Source organism: Caretta caretta, chromosome 23, assembly GCF_965140235.1.
Source record: "Caretta caretta isolate rCarCar2 chromosome 23, rCarCar1.hap1, whole genome shotgun sequence".
NCBI lineage: Eukaryota > Metazoa > Chordata > Testudines > Cheloniidae > Caretta > Caretta caretta.
Window position 1 is genome coordinate 1,889,331 of NC_134228.1, and position 11,232 is coordinate 1,900,562.

At 66.7% G+C, this 11,232-nt stretch overlaps 1 protein-coding gene across 1 annotated transcript; it reads left to right on the forward strand.

Annotated features, from left to right (window-relative positions):
• The first annotated feature begins 2,629 nt into the window (after positions 1 to 2,629).
• LOC125628079 (olfactomedin-like) lies at positions 2,630 to 10,939 on the forward strand. Its single transcript, XM_048832825.2, has 5 exons — positions 2,630 to 2,695; positions 3,017 to 3,169; positions 4,267 to 4,479; positions 8,775 to 8,922; positions 9,458 to 10,939. Exons 1-5 carry the CDS (start codon positions 2,630 to 2,632, stop codon positions 10,249 to 10,251), a joined length of 1,374 nt encoding a protein of 457 aa, XP_048688782.1. The 3' UTR covers positions 10,252 to 10,939.
• The last annotated feature ends 293 nt before the right edge of the window (positions 10,940 to 11,232 follow it).

Here is an 11,232-nt window from a genome sequence, read left to right on the forward strand (position 1 = left end):
AGGATGGGGGACTAGTGCCAGGGCGAATGGGGCCCAGGATGGGGGACTAGTGCCAGGGCGAATGGGGCCCAGGACGGGGGACTGGTCCCCCAGGGCGAATGGGGCCCAGGACGTGGGACTGGTGCCAGGGCAAACGGGGCCCAGGACGGGGGGCTGGTCCCCCAGGGCGAACGGGGCCCAGGACGGGGGGGGGCTGGTCCCCCAGGGCGAACGGGGCCCAGGATGGGGGACTAGTGCCAGGGCGAATGGGGCCCAGGACAGGGGACTGGTCCCCCAGGGCGAACGGGGCCCAGGACGGGGGGCTGGTCCCCCAGGGCAAACGGGGCCCAGGACGGGGGGTGCTGGTCCCCCGCGGCGAACGGGGCCCAGGACGGGGGGCTGGTCCCCCAGGGTGAATGGGCCCAAGACAGGGGGGCTGGTCCCCCAGGGCGAACGGGGCCCAGGACAGGGGACTGGTCCCACAGGGCGAATGGGGCCCAGGATGGGGGACTAGTGCCAGGGCGAATGGGGCCCAGGACGGGGGACTGGTCCCCCAGGGCGAACGGGGCCCAGGACAGGGGACTGGTCCCCCAGGGCGAACGGGGCCCAGGACGGGAGGCTGGTCCCCAGGGTGAATGGGCCCAAGACAGGGGGGCTGGTCCCCCAGGGCGAACGGGGCCCAGGACGGGGGACTGGTGCCACGGCAAACGGGGCCCAGGATGGGGGGCTGGTCCCCCAGGGCGAACGGGGCCCAGGACGCGGGACTGGTGCCAGGGCAAACGGGGCCCAGGATGGGGGGCTGGTCCCCCAGGGTGAACGGGGCCCAGGACGCGGGACTGGTGCCAGGGCAAACGGGGCCCAGGACGGGGGGGCTGGTCCCCCAGGGCGAACGGGGCCCAGGACGGGGGACTGGTGCCAGGGCAAACGGGGCCCAGGATGGGGGGCTGGTCCCCCAGGGTGAACGGGGCCCAGGACGCGGGACTGGTGCCAGGGCAAACGGGGCCCAGGACGGGGGGGCTGGTCCCCCAGGGCGAACGGGGCCCAGGACGGGGGACTGGTGCCAGGGCAAACGGGGCCCAGGATGGGGGGCTGGTCCCCCAGGGTGAACGGGGCCCAGGACGCGGGACTGGTGCCAGGGCAAACGGGGCCCAGGACGGGGGGGTTTCAGTGTGATGCAGATTCAGTGTGAGGGGAGCAGTTGGGGGCTCTGTGGGGTCTGGTGCCAGCAGCCCCACCCTGCCATGGGCCCTGCGCTGCCCCAGCCCCACGGGAGCAGGGGGGAGGGGCTCAGCACAGCTGGTTCGGTTCTGCCGCGTGGGTCGGGCCCACGGCTGGTGCAAAGTGGGGTGGTTCTGGTGTCAGTTGAGTGATGCTCCACACAGCCCCCCCAGGGGCGTTCCTCCCCCCAGCCCTGCCGGTGCCCCTCGCTCCCGACCGCAGCCCCCCAGGGGCGTTCCTCCCCCCAGCCCTGCCGGTGCCCCTCGCTCCCGACCGCAGCCCCCCAGGGGCGTTCCTCCCCCCAGCCCTGCCGGTGCCCCTCGCTCCCGACCGCAGCCCCCCAGGGGCGTTCCTCCCCCCAGCCCTGCCGGTGCCCCTCGCTCCCGACCGCAGCCCCCCAGGGGCGTTCCTCCCCCCAGCCCTGCCGGTGCCCCTCGCTCCCGACCCGCAGCCCCCCAGGGGCGTTCCTCCCCCCAGCCCTGCCGGTGCCCCTCGCTCCCGACCCGCAGCCCCCCAGGGGCGTTCCTCCCCCCAGCCCTGCCGGTGCCCCTCGCTCCCGACCCGCAGCCCCCTGCTAAGCCTGTGCCTCCGAGCGCCAGATCTCTCGGAGCCGGGGGCTCGTGGCCTGTTTTGCCCCAGGGAGCTGAGCCCCCGGCTCTGGAGCCCTGATCTGACGGGGGCTGGTTTCCATTTGCCACGGAGCAGGGCCCAGCTGAGAACAAAGGCTCCCCAGTACCACGCTCAGCGTTCCCCTTATCGGGGGGATTAAGCCATTCTGCAACTGGGAGGGTGGGGGCCCATCAGAGAAGGACAAACACGCCCCCCTTGCTCCGGGGGCTGTTCCGCAAACTGATACGGGGGGGGGGGGGGGGGAGGGTGGCAGGAATGTGCCAAGTTCCTGCTGGGTGTCCGGCACCAGGCCCCTAATCAGGGCCCAGTTACGCAACGGGATTTACAGCAATTCCCCCCATCGCCCTCCGCATCATCAGCACTGGGTTAGGTGCCCCTCACTCCTGACCCGCAGCCCCTGCTAGCCCAGCATGGGGCTCCCCACCCCCCCAGCTCCACTGGTGCCCCCCAATCCTGACCCACAGGTCCTGCTCGCCCGCTCCAGCCTTGGCTCCTTAGCACCCCCTGCAGCCCCCCCGCCCCGGGTTCCCATCAGGTCACACCCAGGCCTCAGGCCTCTCTTGCTTGGGCACGAGACCCCCCCGTTAATCCCCCTGCCCCGCTATCTCGCTGGCACAGGCAGCCTGTCAATCACCGAGCTGAATGAGCAAACCTGAAACCAGCCAATTTAGGGATCAGTGTCACGTCACCTGGCTAGTGAGCAGCTATTATCGGACCGTCCCTCCGTCATGCGCCGGCCCGCGGCATCTTCCGCTGCCTATATAAAGGGTCTGGGGGCGCCGGGGGCTGACACAGCCTGGCCATGGCCACCATCGCGCTCGCCCTGTTCCTGGCGGGCTGCCCGCTCCTGCGCTGGACGGCTGCCTCTGTGAGTACCTCAGCCCACGTGCCACTTCATCAGGGTGGCCCGGAGGGGAACAGCCGCAGGGTTGAAATCCCCTGCCCGCCCTGGACACGGGTGAAATCCTGCCGGGACGGCTGGCAATTCCATCCCTGTCTGTGCTGCGTGGCCATGAAATGTCCCCTGGGTTTCCCCTCCGCCTGCCCCGATCCCCTCTGCCCTGGCCACTGCGCCCTCTGACACGCTCCTCCCCAGAGGCGGCTGCATTCCTGGGGCACTTTGCGAGGGACGTGAGATGTGACGCTCCCGTAACGGGTCCCACCTGCTCCCCCCTCGCCCCCCTTCCAGGCCGTCCAGAATCTGAGCAGCGTGATGGACGCCAGCGGTCACTGCGTCTGCACCGTCATCCTGCCCGACGACACCTTCCCCCTGCAGCGGATCGAGCTGCTGGAGACGTCGGCCCGCAACTTGACCTTCCGCGTGCAGTGGGAGATGAAGAAGGTGAGGCCGGGGAGCGGACAGGGCGGGATGAGGGGTGCTGGGGGGATCAGGGGTCTGTGAATTCCTTCCCCACCCTGGGCGAGGGCAGCGCCGGCCCTGGGGCTGGTTCCCACCGTCCCCGGTCAGGGCAGGCTACGCAAGGGGGGTTGGCAGGCTGGGGGCCCACGGAGCCGCCCTGGAGCCCGGGAGCGGCCGATCAGCCTCTGGGAGCTGCTGGGCACTCAGCCCTGGGCTGGGCTCCCCTGGGCTGGGCTGGAGCCCGCAGGCTGCGTGTGGCGCGGCTGCCCTCTGCTGGCCTGGCTCTCGGCACCGTCGTGGGGGGACGCACCTGGCCCTGGCCACCCGGCGGGCCAATTTTAGCCCACTCTTTGCCACTAGCGAATCACTCGCAAAACGAGGCCAATGTTCCTTGAGCGACCCCTGTCCCGGCTCTCCCTGCTCCCCGGGGCCCTCAGCTCCCAGCGCCAAGGCCCGAGCCCAAGGGAACCACGAACTCCTGGGACTCGCCGGGGCCTGGACTCAGCCGCAGTGGGCATGACTCAGTCCCTGCCCTGGTCAGTCTCAGGCCTCCACCCCCCACAGCTCCAGGAGCCCTGTTGGGAGAAGGCAGCTGGACGGTTTTCGTCAGTGTGGCTAATGAAACTGACCCAGGCGTGGGAACGGACCCTTTCCCCCGAACTCCCTCCCCGGGGAATCTCGCCTCTGACTCTGTCCCAGCTCGAGAGGAATTTGGGGTTTGTTTCTTTGTTCCCCAAACTGTGAAATTTTCAGGAAAAGGGATTTCTGCTGCCCAGCTGCTGGGTGTGACTGAGATGGGTGGGGAGCTCCCCCCACATCCAGCCTCAGGGGAGCAGGGTCTGCACATATGGGGCTGGCTTCTGGGCTGAGTAACACGGGTGTGAATCCAGAGTCACCCCCAACTGCAGTGGGGTCAGGGCCAGGTTCTGATCTCAGCTGCTCCAGTGTTAATCCGGAGTCACCCCTGACTGCAATGGGGTCGGGGCTGGTTCTGACCGAGGGGAGCAACACGGGTTTACACCAGATGAGGTCTGACATCCTCTCCCCACTTCGGGGTCTTTGCTTCCTCCCCCCGGCAGCTCCAGGAATACGGGCAGCGCCTGGCGTGGTACGAGGCCAAGCTGCAGAACGCCAGCCGCCGGCTGCAGCTGCTGGAGGTGGGCGACCTGACCCCCGCCGAGCTGGCCTTCCAGGAGCTGCGGAAGGAGATCGGCGAGATGGAGTCCTTCGTGGGCCACCTCCGCTCCTCCCTCAACGGGAGCGACTCCACGGTGGAGGTGGTGCACCGGGAGGTGAGCGTCACGCGGTGCCGGGGTCTGACCCCCGGGGCCTGGTGGGAAGGGCCAGGGCCTCCCGGCGGGGCAGGGCTCAGATCCCGTGTGGATCAGACACAGACTGTGGGGAGTGTTCGGGGCGACCCCCAATTCCCACCTGCGCTCAGCCCCCCGGCTGGCCATGCGGCGGGGTTCCCTGCAGCATGGAGTGGCCAGAAGAACCAGCCAATTGCAAGCTGGGAAGGCCGCGTGTCACTCTCACGCCTCTTCTGCGTCCAATTGCTTCCCTTCCCGACACAGGCCACGCCCACAGGGGATAATCCATCTAACCCCACCCCCAGAAGAGGGTCCTGGGCCGTCCCACTCCGGAGCAGCCCCTGGCAGGGTGGGGCTGACACTATGAAGTGCCCTCGACACCGACTCCCACCCTCCTTGGGGCTGGCATGGGGCCCACTGCCAGGCCAGCCTTCCCTGGGCTTCAGCTGGGTCCAGCCCGCAGGAGGGAGGACTCAGCCCCTGCCTGTCCCTCCATGTGTAGGGCCCCCACCTGCCCCCACAGAGCCATGAGGTCCCCTGCACACACATGGGTCAACACCTGCTCCCAGCGACGGGCGCAGGCTCTCGGCAGACCCAGGCAGCGTCGCTGCGTCACTCACGCTCGGGGCAGCCCCCCCCCAGCGACGGGCGCAGGCTCTCGGCAGACCCAGGCAGGGTTCCTGCGTCACTCACGCTTGGGGCAGCCCCCCCCAGCGACGGGCGCAGGCTCGCGGCAGACCCAGGCAGGGTTCCTGCGTCACTCACGCTTGGGGCAGCCCCCCCCAGCGACGGGCGCAGGCTCTCGGCAGACCCAGCGTCACTCACGCTCGGGGCAGCCCCCCCCAGCGACGGGCGCAGGCTCTCGGCAGACCCAGCGTCACTCACGCTCGGGGCAGCCCCCCCCAGCGACGGGCGCAGGCTCTCGGCAGACCCAGGCAGCGTCGCTGCGTCACTCACACTCGGGGCAGCCCCCCCCCAGCGACGGGCGCAGGCTCTCGGCAGACCCAGGCAGCGTCGCTGCGTCACTCACGCTCAGGGCAGCCCCCCCAGCGACGGGCGCAGGCTCTCGGCAGACCCAGGCAGCGTCGCTGCGTCACTCACGCTCAGGGCAGCCCCCCCAGCGACGGGCGCAGGCTCTCGGCAGACCCAGGCAGCGTCGCTGCGTCACTCACGCTCGGGGCAGCCCCCCCAGCGACGGGCGCAGGCTCTCGGCAGACCCAGGCAGCGTCGCTGCGTCACTCACGCTCAGGGCAGCCCCCCCAGCGACGGGCGCAGGCTCTCGGCAGACCCAGGCAGCGTCGCTGCGTCACTCACGCTCAGGGCAGCCCCCCCAGCGACGGGCGCAGGCTCTCGGCAGACCCAGGCAGCGTCGCTGCGTCACTCACGCTCGGGGCAGCCCCCCCCAGCGACGGGCGCAGGCTCTCGGCAGACCCAGCGTCACTCACGCTCGGGGCAGCCCCCCCAGCGACGGGCGCAGGCTCTCGGCAGACCCAGGCAGGGTTCCTACGTTGGTTCTGCTCAAGTCACATTTTCAAGCTTTTCCTCGCAAGCGCAAGGGCTAGAAATGTAATTTCCTCCCCCTCCACCCCCACATTCTAGTCAGGCAAAGTTACAATACAGGGTTAACCTCCGGCATGCCTGATTCATTCCTCTCCCGGGCTCAGCTCCAGGCCCAGAGAGCCTGGCTGACGATTTGGGCTTGCCAGCTGGGGAGCCCCCCTCCGCGGAGGACGCCAGACAGCGCGAGCCCGTTTCCAAACACCTGTCCGCTTTGTGGCGAGTCTCTCGTGTTCGTGCGCGGTGGGGAACCTTTGCCGGGACCAGGACGGGCCGTAGTTCGCTCCGCGGCACTTGGAAGGAGAAGTCCCGTTTCTCCGGCGATGGGCCACACAGGGTCTTGCTGCTAACGATAACGAGAAACGCATTTGTGGTGCCGTTTGCCGGAGCCTTGCGTCCGAAGGCAGGGGACCCTTGGGAGCCAGCAGGATTCTCGTAAACAATTCCCCCCCTTTCGACAGCCTCCCCGGCTCCGGTTCTTGGCCACAGACTTCTCCGTGGCCCCACGGGGCCTGCGCTGCTTTGACCCAGCTCTGCCCCCTGCCCGCAGACGTCTCTCGTACCCGCAGCCCAGCCAGACGCCGGTGAATCCCGCGCCCTGCAGCCCCCTCGCCAGGAGGCTTCGGGGCCCCGGGCACCTTGACTTCTGCCCCATATCTTGGTCTTTCAGCTGTTTGTGACTTTCTGCCGCCCGACCAACTACATCCTGCCCTTCGTCAATGTCCGGGGCAAGTCCCTCATCGACCGGCGCTGGAACTGCCCTCTCATCTACCTCCTGCGCAGGACCCAGAAGGCCCGGATGTGCGAGCTCCTGGACGCCCCGCAGTGGCGAGGCGAGCCCAAGGAGGACTACGTCATCCTGGCTCCCCGGCGCTGGGACAGGAGGTCTCACAGGAGGTCCTTCGCCTGCTGGAAGCTGCAGTGAGCCGCCGGCCGGGGCAGGGTGAGGATGGGGCAGGGGGACTGGGATCCTCGCTCACCCAGAGGCTGCCCACTGCCCACCTGGAGGCCACTGGTCACCTGCACAAGGGCTCGGACGTGCCCGGAACGCTTCATCGTCACCTGCTCGCCCAGCCTGGCTCTGTGACACCCGCTCCGGAAGTCAATGAAGGGTTAATCAGTGCCAGTGATTGACAGTTGCCTCTCCCTTTGCCCCACCCCCCGGTGGGCATGGCCTATCTTTTGGCCACGCCCCAAGGCTTGGCCCACTCTGGTGACTCTCAGGCACCCTTGCACGCCCAGCGTGACTGCAGCAATCGTGCACACAAGCTGGGCGCAGGGCAGGGAAACGTGCCCCTGAAATCCTAAACTCACCCAGGAGTCCCACGCGCTGGACGATCCGGCCCCAAGTTCTTGCCTCTCGCGGGCGACACCCAGCCGGGGCCTGGCCTCCTTCCGCCAAGGATAAACGCGGCCCCAAGCCATCCTTCCCAGTGAAACGGCCCCTGCTCCCTTGTATTTCCCCGCATGCTCTGCCCCACCTCACCCCCCTGCCCTGCCTGCATGTCCCCTGGCGCCGTCCCAGTGTCCCGTTATTCGCTGCTAAAAAGCCGAACTGCAATAAAAACTTTTCTGCTTAACCCTCCCCCGTGGTCCCGCTGGTCGAGTTCATTTCCGAGGCTCAGGCGGGAAATATTTCAGCTGCCAGGGCAGCGACACCAAAACCCGTGCAGAATCCCGGCAAAGCCAGGTACGAAAACCGGGGACTCCCCGGAGCCCGCCACACCGGCCAGTGTGGGCTGAGCACCCGGGCAGATTTCCCAGGACAGCGACCTCCGAAAAGGGACGGTCCTGGGAACCCCTGGCCGGATGGGAACGCCGGCCACCACAGCGCCAGGGACGGCACCAGGGGGCTGAGCTGTGCAAATAACGGATATTTGGGTTCGCTGAGGAACACTTGTTTTGCGTCGAACCGAAAACGAACGGTTTTGTGCTGCTTGGTGCATCGAAAAGTGTGTGTGGGGGGGGGGGATTTATCTGGGGCCCAACGAAACATTTTGTTTGAAAACCTTTCGTTTTGCTTTGGAGCCTTTTTAAACCTCTGCTATGGGGCGTGGGGTACTTGAGATCGAAGGATGTTTCTAAACAAAGAGCCCCATTGAGACCCCCAAACTAGCACGAGTGCGGTTTGCTCGGAATTGTTTCAAGGTTGTGGGGGGGAGGGTTTCCCGACCGAAACAATTTGGTGAAACTGATGCAAATTCACAAAACATTTTGGTGTTTTGCCAAATCTGCATTTTTTCCCTAGAAAAATTTCCTTCCCCCTCCCCCCCAGCTCAAGTGGGGATTTGGGCCATGGGCTGAGGCTTCCCCCAGCTGGGGGCTTGGCCCAGTGATGCCTTGCCATCTATTCTCCAGGCTGGGTTTCTTGGTTCCCTCTGCTTCAGAGGTGGGGGAGGAGACCAAGGCGCCTGCGAGCAAATATCTAGAGCGTGACCTGAAGTTATTGGCTAATGGACGGTGCTCGGGACACGATATTTTTGGTGACGTTTGGCTGTGTGGAAAACATGCCCCGAGCTCGGCCGCTGCCAGAGGACGTTGCTCTTGAGCGGGGGTGTCCACCGGAGCTGGATGATAAGGGTGCAGACTCCTTACTTCAGCAGCCGGCAGGGCTGGAGTTTGGGCACTCGGGGGATCCAGTGAGGGGGTGCAAGGAGTCCCCCGGAAAGGGGCGCCCAGGCCCCGTGGGGAAGGCCTGACGCTTGCCCTGTTCCTTGCAGCTCCAGAACATGTCGGTCACCGTGAGCGCCCTGGAATCCTACGACAAGAACCAGGTGGTGGCCATGAGGCGGGAGCTGACCACGCTCAAGCAGCGCCTGGAGGACTGTCAGAAGGGCAAGCCGCTGGTGGGACGGCAGCCGCCGATCGGTGAGTCGCTCCCGGGGGCTCTCGCTGGGCTGGCGTTGGAGCGGGTTCCGGGGCCCTCGAGGGGAAGCATTGCCCTGTGGTTAGGGCTCAAAGGGAGACTTCGCTCCGGTCCCGGCGCTGCCCCAGAGCCCCCCTGTGTGACCTACAAGTCACCGCGTCGCTCCCTGCCTCAGATTCCCGTCTGGGAAGTGGGGCTTGCAGCCCTGGCCAGCCCGCCGGGGAGGATGGGAGGGTAGGTCCAGGGAAGGCTGGGAGGGGCTCAGACGCTGTGGGGCTGGGGGCCAGACGGAAACAGGCGGCCGAAGACGAAGGGAGGCAGGGGAAAAAGTCAGTGAATCCAGGGCTTTCTGACATGGCTCGGGGCAGCGGGGGAGGCTGGTTTCCTCTGAATCTTTTCACCCACTGGTTGGCCTGAATCCCACTCCTGTCAGAGCTGGGGAGAGAACCCAGGAGTCCTGGCTCCCAGCCCCCCTCTGCTCTAACCACTGGACCCCGGCCCCCCACATCTAACCCTTGTGACTCCCCATACCCCCAGGCACGTGCAACCACCAGGGGATCTGGCGCCTCAGCAAGCCCTCGGTGGTGCAGCTCAACTGGCGGGGCGCGAGCTACAAGGCCGGGGCCTGGGGCAAGGAGTCGTCCCTGCACGCCTGGCGGAAGAAGCGCTACTGGGTGGCCCCCCTGAACCTGGACGGCCGGCGGCTGGACTCGGTGCGTCTCTACCGCTCCTACCAGGACCTGCTGCTGTCCCGGAACCCCACGGACCAGCTGATCCCGGGCTTCGGGCAGGGGGCCGGGCTGGTGCTGCACAACGGCTCCTTCTACTTCAACTGCTACAACGCGCGGGACCTCTGCCGCCTGAACCTGGAGAGCGGGGCCGTGGACCGCAGGGCGGTGCCCGACGCCACCTTCAACAACCGCTTCTCCTACGCGGGCACCAGCTGGCAGGGCCTCGACCTGGCCGCGGACGAGAGCGGGCTCTGGGTGCTGCACACCACCGAGCGCAGCGAAGGCGACATCGTCATCGGCCGCCTCGGCCCCGGCTCGCTGGCCCTGGAGAAGACCTGGCAGACCTCCCAGTACAAGCCGGCGGCCACCAACACCTTCATGGTGTGCGGGGTGATGTACGCCACCCGGGCGGTCAGCACCCGGCGCGAGGAGATCTTCTACGCCTACGACACCCGCACGGGCCGGGAGAGACGCCTCAGCCTGCCACTGGAGAAGGTGACGGATGTCGTGCAGTCGCTGAGCTACAACCCCGGCGACCACAAGCTCTACATGTACAGCGATGGCTACCTGCTTAGGTACAACGTCCTCTTCCGGCCCTAGCGCCCGGCCGTAGGGCCAGCGCCCAGCGCAGGGGGGCCTTCCGCCCTCTCCATTCCCGCCGTCCCCCCTCCGTCCCCTCTCCACCTCCTTCCCCCCGTTCCGTTCGCCCGCAAGCTCCGCTCCACCCCTTCCCTTTCCCCTCTTCCCCCCCTTCCCTGCCCCTTGCTCCCTGGATCCTTTCGCACCTTCCCGCCCTCTTCCCCAGCCGCTGCCCCGCTTCCTCCTCTCCCACCTCCCGCTGCGTCACTAAACAAAACCAACGTGATTTTTGTCTCTTTAACCTCCTGGCTATATCTAAGTTTGCTCAAGGGCCGAGAGGGAGATTCCCCCTCCCAGCTCCTGGGCTTTGCCTCCTTCCCCGATTGGGTTTCTGCCACCCCATGCAATGCAAGCGCGGGTGGGGTTGCGATCTCGGCTCCCGATTCCCCTTTACCCTAAATCCCCTGCCCGTGGCTGGATTGGGGTAAAGGGACCAGAACGGACAATCAGAGCTTTGAGGTTTCCGGGTCATTTGTTCTCTTGGCTTTACATTCATCCCATTGCCTCACTGGCGTTACAGCCAGGACCAGGTCGGCTCCGGGATTTGGGGGTTAGTGATTCCACTTCTCTTGAGTTTTCTGAGGCCCCATGGGAGCCTGATTTTGCCTAGAACTTCCCAGTAGTGAATAAACGTGATCATCTGACTGCAGCCCCCGTGTCTGTCGCCGCGTTTGTTGGTGTCACTCAGACCAGTAACCGATCGACCCGCCTGGGGCCGGGGCAGGGGTAGAAACGGGGGGATGGTCCCTGCCCCTCGCCTGCCCAGCGTTAAAGCCACCGGCCACCCTGCCACTGGGCGAGTGGTGCATTGATTCGTGCAGGGCTGCGTTGCCTGAGCAAACGCAAACACACCCTTGATCGGCCAATGGGAAACGCACTAACAATAAATCCCCCCGGGGCTCAGCCAATGGGAAATGCACCAAGAATTAATCCCCCAGGGCT

Bases quoted from the DNA above. Each gene is read 5' to 3' on its own strand.
- LOC125628079 (XM_048832825.2), top strand. From the start codon at position 2,630: ATGGCCACCATCGCGCTCGCCCTGTTCCTGGCGGGCTGCCCGCTCCTG. The intron at 2,696-3,016 runs GTGAGTACCTCA...CCCCCCTTCCAG, and splicing joins TGCGCTGGACGGCTGCCTCT to GCCGTCCAGAATCTGAGCAG. The intron at 8,923-9,457 runs GTGAGTCGCTCC...CCATACCCCCAG, and splicing joins GGGACGGCAGCCGCCGATCG to GCACGTGCAACCACCAGGGG.